At 25.7% G+C, this 15,300-nt stretch overlaps 1 protein-coding gene and 1 long non-coding RNA gene across 2 annotated transcripts; one reads left to right on the forward strand and one right to left on the reverse strand.

Moving 5' to 3' along the window:
- Positions 1 to 849: 849 nt before the first annotated feature.
- Positions 850 to 10,199, reverse strand: LOC100159910 (WASH complex subunit 4). Its single transcript, XM_003241532.4, has 16 exons — positions 9,687 to 10,199; positions 8,648 to 8,772; positions 7,409 to 7,574; positions 7,170 to 7,342; positions 6,852 to 7,076; positions 5,865 to 6,104; positions 5,605 to 5,790; positions 4,449 to 4,547; positions 4,009 to 4,242; positions 3,424 to 3,756; positions 2,853 to 2,969; positions 2,419 to 2,575; positions 2,205 to 2,359; positions 1,964 to 2,143; positions 1,199 to 1,439; positions 850 to 1,060 (listed from the first exon to the last, which is right to left on the reverse strand). The coding sequence occupies exons 1-16, from the start codon at positions 9,868 to 9,870 to the stop codon at positions 969 to 971; spliced, it is 2,907 nt and encodes a 968-aa protein (XP_003241580.1). The 5' UTR covers positions 9,871 to 10,199; the 3' UTR covers positions 850 to 968.
- A 233-nt stretch (positions 10,200 to 10,432) lies between these two features.
- LOC100575842 lies at positions 10,433 to 14,523 on the forward strand. Its single transcript, XR_119024.4, has 3 exons — positions 10,433 to 10,943; positions 11,057 to 11,629; positions 13,177 to 14,523. It is a non-coding gene; the product is annotated as an uncharacterized LOC100575842 (long non-coding RNA).
- The last annotated feature ends 777 nt before the right edge of the window (positions 14,524 to 15,300 follow it).

The following is a 15,300-nucleotide window of genomic DNA, read 5'->3' on the forward strand; positions in this document are numbered from 1 at the left end:
CCTAAACATTTTGGCATTTTAATTATGTTTGCTACACACAAATTCGGCATTTAGTAATAGTTAAAAAAATTAAAAATTCATAATATATAAATTAGTTCTATACACAAAATAAAAAATATGTTAAATAATTAAACAAATATTTTATTAATAAAAATTTTGTTCGAGAAATACATCTATAAAATATGTGCTAATATTACTAACATAATTGACATTTTTAATATCCTTACCTACTGCAAAGCCATCATCAGTAAACATTGCTCCTTTACTTTTCTTATACATTTTCTCTTTGGAATTAATTGAATGTTCAATAAAATTCAATGTTAATGAAGGAATAATTATGTAGAAGTTATGCAAATGTGAATTATTACTGCTACCCATGGCTTGGATGAAGACATCAATTAATAACTGAAAAAAATACAGAATTAAAAATATTAATTAAAAATATTGAGTCTGAGGTAATCACAAATAGTATTATTATTTATTATAACCTTATATTAATAACATAGTATGCTATTATACAACTTTGGAACAATTATATACCATAGTAATAGATTTATTTTAAACTAAAATAATTATTGCCAACTATCATAACACTTTTAAGAATAATAAATAGTGTTGTTGTAATCTGTGCCAGGAATGATTTAGACCAAAAATATGAAGTAGGTTTAAATTTCTACACCCTCACACAGAGACCCTAGTCTAATTTATGGTTTTTAATTCCAAGACTATTCTATACATTAGATATTTTATAACAAGTTATCCTAAATTTGCTGAAAAAAAATGTTGCAATAAGATTCTTATGGAATCTAAAAAATTCATAGTTCATTTAAATAGTGTAATCACTTTAAAATAATTTGTGCCTTCTGCAATATTTTGACAAATATTATGCACAACATTATCAAGGTGGTGTCCAGAAATTAAACAGTTTTTAGTAAATCCTGATTCGCTACATATCTCTTCAAATTGCATCACTTTTTCAAATCTGGTATAAATGAAGTTGAAATTGAACAAAAGTTAAGACCACCAGATTTAATCATTCGTACATAACCAAGCGCATTACCTAAAAACAAAACAGTTGATACAAATATTTTTATGTTTTTGAATTGATAGATTAAGTTAAGAAGTTTTGAATTAATTGTTAGTTTAATAAATTGATGTCTTTATTTTTGTTATTTTAAATTATGATTTATTTTCTTACCAATGTGGGTAACAAGAATTCTAAATTGATCAATGTAATTTTGATTTGTATTCAATGTTATTTTTTTCATACTTGAATTTAACTTTTCTGCACGTTCAAATGGATATACCATATTATTAGTTTTTTGGATTTCATGTAGAAATGTAATTTCTTTTTTGAGTTTTGATTTTACGTGTTCGTCATATAAATATTTTGACAACATGTTTAACTTTCCACAAAGAAGTTGATAAGTTGTATTAACCTTAAATATAGAATACATTTTTTAGAATATTTATAAGCAACAGAAGTCATTTATGAAAACTTCATTAGCTAATGTGATTAATATAATATACATAATATTATACATTATTATTAGGGCTTGGATTTCAATACATTCTAAGCTTTTTTTTTATTGTCTTACACAAGGCTTTCCAAGCTACATATGTGTCTTTTAAGTACTCCATGTTGTAACCACAGCATTTTTTGAATTTTTAGCAGATTTTATATTTCTTGGAAAATTGTTGATGATTTTAAAGTATTTTTTAATTTTTTTAAGACATTATTGAAATATTATGATAAGATAACATCTCGTTCATTTATTCTACAACGCCTATTTTACGTTTTATGATTAAAAAAGTTTGCTTCATAGTAATATAAACATAGTACTACATAATATAAATAAAAAAAAAAACTGTATAACTTCAGGTAATAATATTTTTGATATTTTTAGAGCATTTAAATCCGAGCCTTAATTATTTTGTGAATACGATACAAATATATACTAACTGTAGTGCTCATAATTCCAGTTCCGTGTATTCGAATAGAATTACTAATATGCTTAATATTTATTGTGTTCAAGTGTTTACTTGTGCTGTAGTTTTCAATGAATATTTGATTACTTAAATTGTATGAATATTTTGAAATAAATAAATCTAAATTTCTCATTATTTCTAGTACATCTAAACCCTAAAATATAATTTATAGAAACATAAAAAAACATAAAATATTTGACGAAATGTTAACAAACTTGTTCAAGAGTATGATTTGGTAATTTATCATCAATAGTTTCTAAGTTTAATTTGTACTTTGCTAATGTTCTCATTACGCCATTATTATGCCAATCATGTAGAGCAACAGCAGTTAAATCATAAAACGTTTCACTGAGGTAATTTTCGGCTCTATCTATAAAACATTATATAAATTGACCAATATTTGTTTAGACTCAAAAATATTAAATATACTTTTAGTGTCTATAAAACTAGTCAAAAACTGCAAATGTTGAAGTTTTATCATAAATATATCGACCGGTTGATTGAGCATCGTTTTAACACAATGAACATGGGTCATAACTTGAAGTCGTAATTCATTTTCAATATTTGGATTCATTGGTTTTAAAATCTAATAAAATTAATGAGATATTAAAATGTATTACTTTAAAACTTAACTACTAAAGAAAATTAAAAAAATAATTTTTTTTTCCAGTAAAGAATAGACTGATTTTCAATTTTCAATGTTAAAGCAGACCCAGCTATTTTATAATCAGTACAGGATGGTACATTTGTTCAAAATTATTTAAAATTAAAAAAAAAAAAAAATAGTTTTTTAATTGATCAGTCTGTTCTTATTTTGTTTGTATTATTTCAATTATTTAATTATTAAATATAAAAACTATTACTTGATGATTTAAGTAACCACAAATTTCATCTATAAATGAATTATATATATTTTGTTTTGTAGTTTTGTCACTAAAATATGTCACTTCATAAATATCTTTCAAAAAATCAAATGTTGTCTTCATGAAAATATAAATAAATAGTTAATTAAAATGGATAAGTTATCAGATAATAATTTCATTCAATATTCAATAATAAATATGTATAATAATCAATAATTTTATGATATTTTAATACTGATCACTTAAATATTATTGGTAATTTACTTGGACGAGGAAATAAAATTATGAATATAATGTTATTTTATAAAGTGTAATATTAAATGTTTAATATAAAAAAATTAAATTACCATTTTTAATCATTAAACAATTAAAGAAAATAAAACATGAGCAAGTTTTAGTACTAAAATATCATATTATTATACATTTATTTCAGCCTATTAATTTATTCTATTATACATAGTTTATTAAAAACAGCTGCAGTAAAACATAATGATAAAATTATTTAAAAAAAATAATTTTTGATAACGCATTTCAATTAAATTGGTCATTAATAATATTATAATAAACGTACCGATAAACCATTAAAATGTTTGTGTGTTTTTTTTACATTCTTAAAATATAATGGAAACACAACTCGATGCCAATACATACAACTTATTTCTGAAATACTTTTTATTTCATCTTGTAATAATTGTAGAAGTTCTATTCTCTTTAAATGTTGTGTTATATTCAATATTTGAGCTTTTGGAAATGCTTGCAAACCAATTGCTGTATTCAAAGCAAGTTTTATCAACAATGGTCGATTTTTCACTAGCGGTCCATGCAGTAATTTCTCAGATACTTCTAAAGACGACAACCTATCTACATTTTTTGTATTAAAGTTTCTATCATCTGCACATGATATCTAAAAACATTGATAATATATCGTTAAATAATGATATTCCATTAGAAATATATATTAACTATTTTATTATTATTTAAATTTAAGTCTGAAAATGTTTTATAACATTGAATAATTAGGGAACTTAATTAAATAAAGATAAATATGCATAATTATCACCAAAAATAAGAGATACCTATAATGATTATAATTGTTTTAGTAAAATGCATGACAAGTCATTATTAAGGCATAGATATTTAGTATAAATTTTCTTACTTTAACTTGGCCAATGATAGAAAGGCACAAAAATTCAAAATATTGAATTATATCTGTTATCAATTTATCCATTACAATATGATTTTTTTGATAAATGTAACCAATATTTTTCATTGTTTCAATTAATCTACAGATTAATATTACATTTGATTTAATTAATGGTTTACCGAGGGTACTGTGCAGATTCATTAAAGTTATTACAGTATTCTTAATGGATGTGCATAACTGAATACCCTACAAAAATACAATACGAATGTAACAGACAAACAGACCTTGGGTTTGAAAATATTAAATACAAATGAAACAAATTAAATTTCATTTGAATTAAAAATAATAACAAAATATAATTTTGGAATAAAAATGTAATTTTTTTAGTTAAACTTCTATATAAGTAAATATTTTTGAGGCCAGAGCTTGACAAAATTAAATAAAAAAATTACCTCACTCAAATAGTTACAAATGTCATGCATGTATTCTAATTTTGAAGTGTCAAAATCAATAAACTCTATATGTTCACTTCTTGCAAACCAAATCATTGCCTAAATACAAAATAATAATAATAATAATAATAATAATAATAATAATAATTAATTACTTAAAAATGTAGTAAAAATATTTGATTTGTTGATTTTGTCATAATTACAGTAGTGTTGCAGCTCTTATATTTTTAGTTTAATTATCAGACTATTATTTATAGCTTTGTTACATATAATACAATACTTAGACATATGTATAATAATATGTGTGTATAGGGTATGTAAATATGTATATAGAATTCATCAAGCATAATACAATACAATATATTCAACAAATTTAAGGCCCAAGAAGAATATACACTATGCATTTTCTGCACATGGTACTATAACATTAAATACTTTGGGAGTTTGTAATACTTCAATATAATCACCTACTAATGTAAAACTGATATGATATTAAAAATTTAATATTTGAAGGCTTTTTTAGGTGTTTACCAAGAATTTTAGTACTGTGAGCCACGTTAGCTCACAATAAGTCTCCTGTGCAACATATATCAAATATGTATAATATGTATTAAAAGTCACTTGTGACATAATTTAATTTATATTTTTATATTCACATAACTAATTTACGATATAAACAAAAAAAAATTGTATACATGTCTATAATTGTTATTTGTGTTAATTGCATTTCAATTGTTATTAATTTGACTTAGTTACCTAGATTATTTATAAAATCCTCACGAATAAAGAATTTTAAAAATGCACAAGTTATTTAAGTAGCCACTTTGATAATTTTAGGCATTTTACTTATTTTTTCCTGTCTCAGGTTGATATGAGAAGAAAGATAATTTGCTTATTATAAGTACTCTGAGTTTTGAAAAATATATTACTTAATAATAATGTACTTATCATTCACTTCACTATAAAATATCATTATACTTTTCTACATTTAAATTTATTTATGTAGTACCCACAATCTATATATTATATATGTCCACTGTTATATTTCAGTGGGTGTAATGAAATATTTATAATTGTATACAAAAATGATAAATAACCAAAATATTACATATTAATAATCAATAATCATAATACAATAACTATATCTATTACTAACCTGTTGTAAATAATTAGAAGTAGTTTTTGAAAAATTCTTTGTAATGTCTATTAATTCCAAAGTACATTTTTCAGAATTGTCTTCCTTTTTTCTTATTGTGTTAGGTTTGAGCAAATGACCTATGAAATTCAATACAAACATTTCTGGATTCCATACTAAATTACCATCCAATGGAATATGATTTACCTAATTATTCAATAAAACTTTAAGTACATAGATTTCATATGATTAAAATTTAAGAATTATAAAATGTAATGTACCTTTTCTAATAAATCTGTAAATTGCTTAAGTAATTTCTTGTCAAAAACACCAAATATATAAGTATAAAATACGGTAGTAGAGCAAATACGTGACCATATTTGGAGAGGATTGTTAGATTTCTGATAAGCACGTTGTCCTAATAGCAGTACAGAATTATTCAAATAAAGCTTAAACTCATTCACAAAATCATCACAGGACTGAATTTCTTTTTTTCCATTAAAATCTGAAGTTAATACTTTCTGAAGAATAAAGAAATAGAATTATACACATAATATATATATCCATATATAATTGTAAAAATAATAATAACAAAAGCAATACTAAAAATAAATAACAAATAATAATCTGGTGCTATTTTAAAATAAATAAAAGTTCAAATGCAAAATTTTAAATGTATTTTGATCAATAAAATAATCAATATAAGGTAAGGTTATAAAAGCGACCGGTCGCCGATGCCATTTTGTCCCCAAAAATATGATACTACCTTGTAGAATCAACCAAATTTCATACCTTTTTTTTAATTGCTAGAAAAAATATTCTACAGCCCACATCAATCTCTGTTTTCAACAATATTTTATTCTCAAACTTTATAATATGTATAAAAAAATACAAGATAAAAAGCATTCTTTACAAATTTTTTAATACAATTATTTGAAATAAAATACATGATAAGAGATTGATGCAGGCTGTAGGAAGTATTCATCTTTCAGATAAAAAAATAGTCATCAAAATTCGACAATTCAACTAGGACTGAGAGTTATTCCCATGCTGTAATTTTTTTCGATATAATACACTCTATCAACCTACCCCCCATAAATAGGTATTCAGGTAGATTAGTGGAAAAGTATTATAATTAAGGTGACAACTAAAATATAAAATATAATTTTCAAATTTTATGGAATTGCGGAAAAGTTGGAAAACCGGCACCGGGCTTAAACTGAATTATTATAAATTATTATAATGTACTTAAAAATAATAATACATACCTCAAATATATTTCCAGATAATAAAGTTGATTCAATATCATTGCATATATTTTCTAATTGAATTATATCATTTATGTTACAATCGTATTTTGATGGATCTAATTTTATAGTATTTAAAATGTCTCGATATTGAAACCAATGTTGTTGCAAGATTGGTTGTGATATAATAAGCTTATCCAACTCAACAAATAAATATAGTAAATCACCAATATATTCAAAAATACCCTAAAATAATTGTTTAAATAAAATTAATGTATTGTTGTTAAGCAGGGCTGTGAATTTATTGTACTATACTATCTTGAAAAACTTTATTTTTACCTGGAAATGAATATCGGCAGTTATTAATTGAAACTCAAAAATATTAATAAATTGACAATGTATTTCACTCAGCAAATATTCACAATGCTTAACAAAATTTGAGAGTTCTAATAAAATTTGTAAAAATTTACTAATTTTAACTTGTATTAATCCCTCAGTAGATACATCTTCATCTAGGTAAATTATATATTCAACAAGTGTTTTATTTATACATTTAAATTGTATTCTATTATTCTTACCACATTCTTCATAATAAAGTATAGAATTAAATAATTTGACTTTAACATCATTTTTTAAAAAAAAAATTTCAGAGTTCAATGTTGCAAAAATTTTTAATATAGTACTTAATACATTATTATCAATGTCCAATAAATCATCAATTGTTACATTGTCAGCAACATCAACCTGAAATATTAAAAAGAATGTTCAAGTATGTATTAATATATTATACTATTATAGTATAATTTATGACTAAAATTATGTTATGTGTATGCAATAAATATTATAAAGTTTGTTACATGGTAATTAAATGTCTTATATCTTAGTATTCTTAAATTGTATGTATAGTTTAATGTAAGACATAATTCACTCAAATTATTTTGGTCTGTCTTACGAACATATATCATTGCAAATTTGTATTTAGAACTTCCAATGTTGTGCAATAACTTTAATAATAGAGATAATTGATCTATTACACTTATATGTATAAATATTATTTGTACTTTAACAATATTTTAAGGTGAGTTATAAGAATTCTTAAATTGTATATTTTTCAATCTGATAACTTGCATAAAAATTAAAATACTGTAAAAAACCTATGTGAAAGCACCCATAATATTTTTACCTTAAAGTTTGATACACAAAATTGGAACTGGTGAATACAATTTTGCTATGTTTTAAGCAGTGGCATACGCAGGGGTAGGGTTCTGACCCCCCCCCCCCCCTGAAATGATTTACTTTTAATAAAATTGTTCACATATAATAACATTCAAGATATTATTAGATCTAAACATATTTTTAATTTCCCGAGTACAAATAGATGTTTTAATATAATACATTAAATAATAAGTATGCATCCAATATTAATTAACAAGTATTTTACTCATAAATCTCAAGTTTGTAACTTAGTAATTGGTACCTTCAAATTATTGTTTACCGATACCTATGTAATTTATAATTATATAGTAATTTAATATAATAATAATATAGAGTAATATAATAATATTGTTATTAGTATTGATGTTATTAAAATTCATTATACCTACTATTACCTATTACAGCTATATTTTATATAATATATCTTATTACTTGTTTCATTAGTTGACTAGTTATCTTAACTATCATTGTTATTTATTAGTTTAATTTTACTAATTTTATCTATACATTTCTCATGCTATCTAAAAATAAGTCGAATATGTCATATGCAAATATAAAAATATATAGCAATAAAATAATTTTATAAAAACAAGAAATCTTACCTTTATATTTACTGGAGACTTACAAATAAATAGAGCTTTTTTTAAAATATGTATTTCTTCCAATCTTTTTGCATGACTATTTAATAAATGCCTGTATGTTAGAATTAGTTTTTCAGCTACCAGATCTAAAAAAAAAAAAAATAATAATTATAATAATATTAACTTAAAACCTACTATCCATTTTCATTACCTAATTCAATTGTTATCAAGGCTAGTATTAATATTTTTCACCAAACATTATCATATCAATGCCGTAGCACAAACAATGTTTTCTCTATGTTGGTTTTAGATAATAATTTAATACTATAGTGCCAGGTAGAATGAATAATCGTTAGCTATTTAACGGATTGTTAGTGAGCTCCCTTTATCAACATAGCTTAATGATGGATTGCATAAACAATTTATTAAATTTAATGGTTCACTAAAAATTTAATGGACCAATCACAGGCCACTAAATCTTATTTAAGGGACCATTAGATCACTATTGATTCATTAAATATTTTGTGATTGCTCATGCAACCCATATACTATATTCAATAAAAGTACACATTATAAATAATTTACAAAATATACAATTCAAGTTACCTCTATTATGATTAAAAATATAAAATATAACTATATAATTTAATAAAAAATAATAAGTAGGTATATCTACTGTATCCAAGTTATTTTATAAGATATAAATCTACCTAAGAATTATTCTATGGAAGTACTTCAGGTACCTACTTCAGGTTTATAAGGTCATAATTAATATTATTATGGTAGTTTTGAATATCAATAACATATCATGATAGCATTATATTTAGATACACATTTTTCTATACATCAAACATTATTTTACCAAATAAGTGTTTAATAAAAAACCTTGATTTTTAATTTCACACATCAATTTAGTTTTGTATTAATGGTTAATCAATTTAACGAAAAAAGAAAAGTCAATAGCTATACTAATGAGATAGTTAAATTGTATAAATTGGCTTGAATAAAATATCCACTATAGATTATAATGTACAATGTAATTTTTAATTTGTTTACTTACCTTGAGACTTATCCATAATATTGCTTTTTTCTAAATTACTCCACATCCTTAAAAATGTTGTAAAAAACGCCGAGTATAAAATATAAAGATAAACCAAACAACAATACAACGATTTAGCTACGACGCTACGTATATTATAGATAAATGTTACTTGATTCGTTACATAATAATAATCATTATTCATCGATTAGGTAGTTCCGAAATTCAGTCGACTGGAATAACGAACTCAGACACTGGGCTGGAATCATGAATATATAGATAAGAAAAAAGATAGCTTTATCATATTATTTTTATCAATAACAAATATCATTCACAAATGTTTAGTGAAACGTTAGTGTGGGTGTGGTGGTGTTGAGGGGGTTACGTGGTTGTACGATAGAGTGCGAGTCGCGACAGAAGTCCAACTAAGCGAGTAATATACATAACACGATTAAAGATATATCTTTATTCGTGGTACATAATAATGTAGATAATGTACAATGGATAGGACATTCGTATATCAATGAAAAAGCGGTTAGCGTTCCCAAATAAGGAAGAGAGACGGCAATATAAAATGAAAATATTCCACCCTACTCGGCAAGAAAATGGGTTATCCTCCATGAATTAGTAATAATAATATTTATGTAAGAATTTCATGGAGTATAAAACTACTTTCTGAGTTTGACGGACAATACGGGAACGTTCGATAAGAACTATATTATGTACACAGAATATATATAAACAAGTTTATACATCTGTGATTATGTATGTATATCCTATTTATTGTAATATTTGCTGGTAACCTAACTTTCAATTTCAGTACCGTGACAAAATAGTTAGGTATGTCAGCAACAATACGAGATGTTTTCGGTCAGCACACCCCACCCTTCCCAACCATAGTCGTAGTTCGCTTCATTTCATTGGCCGTTAAATTACCCGGCCAACATACATCGGCGAACCAGCTAATTGTCGTGGTGAGGAGCGGCCGGCGTACGCGATGCTTTCAAAAAGTCGCCGACGTACCTATCTTTTTTGTCATTGCTCAGGCCGAGCAACAAAACGAGTTTCTCGGCCGTGCGCTCGTTATGTATAAACGTGACCTTACAGCCGACAGGTACAACAGGCTGCGTCGGTAATTTGTATCGAAATCCGAATTTTTTTTTTGACTGAAAGTAATAACTATTATGTATAAACGCTGTCACGGTTATATCGAATGCAATGGTGTCGTGGCCCATGACAATGCCTTCCGAATAAATTGTGACCATCGTCGGACCGAAAGTAAGACGCAATAGTTTTTATCGTTTAAGGTTACCTTATTTCCCTGCCGACGTGGCACCGCGTCTGCTACGTGAACAACTTAACTTACTGAATAAACAACTATTTTATTTCAGCTGATGGAAATTGTATTATGTTAATAATTAGAATACGCCATAGTGATAAATGTACCGCTCAACTATTCACTGCTATTGTGATGAAAAATATGTTTATGGCCGCAAACGTTGTTCATCGCATTCATTTATTACATAATAAATTAATAACTTAATGTCAGACACACGCTCATTTGCAACCAACCAAGACTTTTGGAGACAAATGTATTTACAGTACAATGACGATGATGAAGCATACAGTGGTGCTTAGGAGGTTGGCCCTGTTAAACCAACATGACACTAATGGTGGTTCACATGTGTATGACTTCTCCTTTGTCTCTGGTTGTGGTGATCACCCACAGCAGATCACTGAACGACCATCGGAACATTATGGGGATAATAGATGACAGTTCTTTTGGAGAACTGTGGCACCATTCAAATACTTGTGGTCCTACAAACAGTTAAGTTTCTGGTGTTATAGTTGAAGCAATATGGAACAATTTACATTTCTAACACCAATCATTGGAGCTGGTTTGCACTAAATACAAAACAGTGTTGTACCTGTTACAGACTCACGGATTTCACCAAAATTATTAGGTACCTACCAAAAACTTAAATATGCTTTGTATCACCAGTGTTGGGTAATAACATAATGCAAATTACAAATTACTCTAACGCAATTACTTTTTCAGTAACGCAGCTTTACACATTTTGAAAAGTAATTTCTATGAAGTAACGCATTATTTTCCACGTTATTAAAATAATAGTTTTGAATGTATGACATAAACAAGCCGATAGGATATCCCAGAAATATTAAAAATCAATTATATTTATTTTTGATTCCGATAATAGTTCAAACAATATTACTTAATAGGTGAGATGATTGTAAATGTGTACATAATACTATGATAGGTCTATTATTTCTAGGTCTATGATTGTAGAATGTATACAAAATAATTGAAACATATTAATTGTATATGGATAAAAAAAAAGTTACGTTATTTGTAACACACTACTTTATTAATAAAAAATTAATGTGACTGATGAAAATAATTTTGGTAACGCAAATGTAATTTAAATAAAAATATTTGAAGTAACGATTATTTAATTTCATTACTTTTTAAAAGTTATTTACCCAACACTGTGTATCACAATATGAGTTTTACCTCGGTTATTACCATTAGAATGACACTCGAGGATGTTGCCAAAACTTTTTATACATGAAAAACATGTTATTGTGCAATAATAATTGCAATCAAAAATGAATCTTAATTTTAAATAAAAAGTTGCTTACTACTATAATAAGAATGAAATATTAAAAATTATAATTGGTTATTTGCAAACATGGTCATATCAAATGTTCCAAATAGTGGCCGTCGTATTATAATTTACTATTTAGAAAACTATAGGTTGATTCAAAAAGTACAATAGGGATGTTAAGAGGACGTCACACATGCATGTTTTGTCTCTGTCTTGTACACATGCGACATAGACAAAATGCATTAACGCAGTCTGAATGGAACTTGCTCAATTTTGGTGTTAGAATTAAAACACCTATTACAAAATTAAAAGATGATAATATTTTGGAAGGCAAGATTTTGAGTTTTTTTAAAAAAATTTAAATTTTGAAATTGTTGCTATTTCTAAATGATATAATGAACCTTATATTGGGTGTAATGGTAAAATAACGCAACGACTTGTCCTCAGAAATATTGTCACAATTCAATTTTATAATAGGTATTGTACTCTTGAACCAAAATTGATTGAGTTCTACTCAGACTGCGTAAACGCGTTTTGTCTCTTTTGTGCATGTGTAAGACGTAGACAACACATGCGGATGTGACGTCCTCTTAACAAATTATAAAAAATATGGTCTAGGAAAAAGGGTATGGGGATCGCTGCTATACATAATAGAGTCAAAAATAGAGGAACATTTATATGTTCTATAGTCCCTATACTCCATGCACATTAGACTAGGTACTAAAAATTAATATTTTACAGGAGTTTTCACGTTGCTCTTACAATATGACTTGTGATTTGCTTAAAATATATAATATAGTTTAATTTTAATGTAAACTCTCTACAATTATTTAATTGTAATTAAATAATCTGGTCAATAATGTATAATATTTGTTTGTTGGTAGATCAGAAACCAATACGAATTGATAGTTAGTCCCATTGGGATCATTGGATTCAAATCCCATGTGGCAACCATCAAACAGTACAATACAAATGAGAAAAATCTGCAGTAATTAATGTTACAACTCCTAAGATAATAACCAACAATTGCAATGCTATCTAACCAACAATGACAGCAAGAACTCCACATTATTTTAAGTGAGATAATTTATAGATTAGATGCATTTTAAGATTTAAACACATAAACAATTGAACGAATGCTGTAGATGGAAGCTGGACGCAGCTGAGTATGATTCTTAATAATATGAATATAGAATATTTAGGTCAAAAACTTTTAAGTTTTATGAATATCATAAAATCAATGACATTACCATAATGATTCAATCGAGAATGGCACAAAATAAAAATCACAAACTTGCATGGTTATGTGTAAGGCATAGATATAATGCCCTAAAAATATCAAAAAATTCATTTATAACCTAAAATCTCTAAAAAAAATGCATTTAACATGTCAAATTGTGTAGGTACATTGATAAATAAAAACAACTTAGTAAACAATTTAATTTTTATTACTATTACATTGTATAAGGTACTGTACTACACTGTAATACCTACTCCAATAAAAGTTGTATGCAATTAAATCGGCTAATTAGTTGGTGGGACATTAAGATAAATTTCCTTGTTTAATTAAACAGATTACCTGATGTTATATAATTCAAAATGAAAGTGATTTATATTATGTAGCTCTATGTTTATATTTCTTTGACGTACATTTTTGCAGCCATTATAGTAGAAATTGATAAAAAAAAAATGGATTAAAAACGTCAAAAAGTCCCCCAAAAACATGGATTACTTGAAACACATATTATGTTCCTCGGAAAAAATTGTGTAAGACATTTCAAAAAAAGATGCGAATGCATTGAAATCCGAGCCCTAGTTATGAGCTTAAGAAGCCTGAGAAGATGTACCTATATATTGTTTTTTTTTAAATATCCACCATATAATTATAAAGAGAACTTTGCTTATAAAATGCCATTGCACAACAATTATTGTTTAACATAATTTAGCATTCTCCCTTTAAAATTGACTATTTGATATTAGCATGGATGGAAAACACAAACTTATCAAAAGACCAGTTTTCAAAATTTGAAACTTGTAGAAGTTCTATTTTATTTGTAAAATTTTCAATTTTTGTTTTGCCTGTTTTATTTTTAAAAATGTTATAACTTACAATGATTTGATTAAGAATCTCTGTTGTATAATATTCAGTTACAATTTTGTAAAATAGTGAACAATTTTTATTGTTCTACTTTGTAATGCAAATAATAGGATACAATAAAATAACTACATACAGAATATATAAATATCAGTTAATATATATTATATATTAATAATAATGTAGACGAGATAGGAAATAATGATAAAACAAATGATTTAAAACCATGTATAATTTATATAATATGTCGATTCACCTTCAATGTATTGATGGCATCAACTGGTCAATTACTTGTTTGTTATGTAGACCTTATAAGCTGGATTCTCTTGAAAATGTTTTCTTTTTTTTAAGAGAATGTGCTACTCACATTTGTTGTTTCTATCTTACAAATGTATAACATAACCAAAAACTAGTTTGCACATAACAGCTTTACTCTGTCTGTATTTATAGCAGAATTACCAAAATTTCACAACCCATTGGGAAGAACTTTATCTGTGACTTAGCGTTTTAGTTTTTTTTGATAATACTAACCAATCATTTTTAATAATTCAATTTAAACAAACAAAAAAAAAAACTTATGTTCTCAAACTAATGATTAATAACTATTATCTAAATCACTATTTATTTTTGAAACTTACTTTAATATAAAATTATAATTTTTTCAAAAAACACGAAAAAGTGTCCGAAGTCACCCTACTTTACGATACACGTCATAAACAATAAAACAAACGTCTGAAACAGTGAAACATGTTCTGCGAAATACAAAATATACAGAATAACGTATTTTCACATTAATATTATGGTTTTAAGGATTTTTTGAATTCGTAGAACACCTCCCCACAACTGGTTTATGTCTAAAAGATAGAAGTCTTAACAATATTTTAAATAATCATTTACAACTACATTTACAAAT

Source organism: Acyrthosiphon pisum, chromosome X, assembly GCF_005508785.2.
Source record: "Acyrthosiphon pisum isolate AL4f chromosome X, pea_aphid_22Mar2018_4r6ur, whole genome shotgun sequence".
In the NCBI taxonomy this organism is placed as follows: domain Eukaryota; kingdom Metazoa; phylum Arthropoda; class Insecta; order Hemiptera; family Aphididae; genus Acyrthosiphon; species Acyrthosiphon pisum.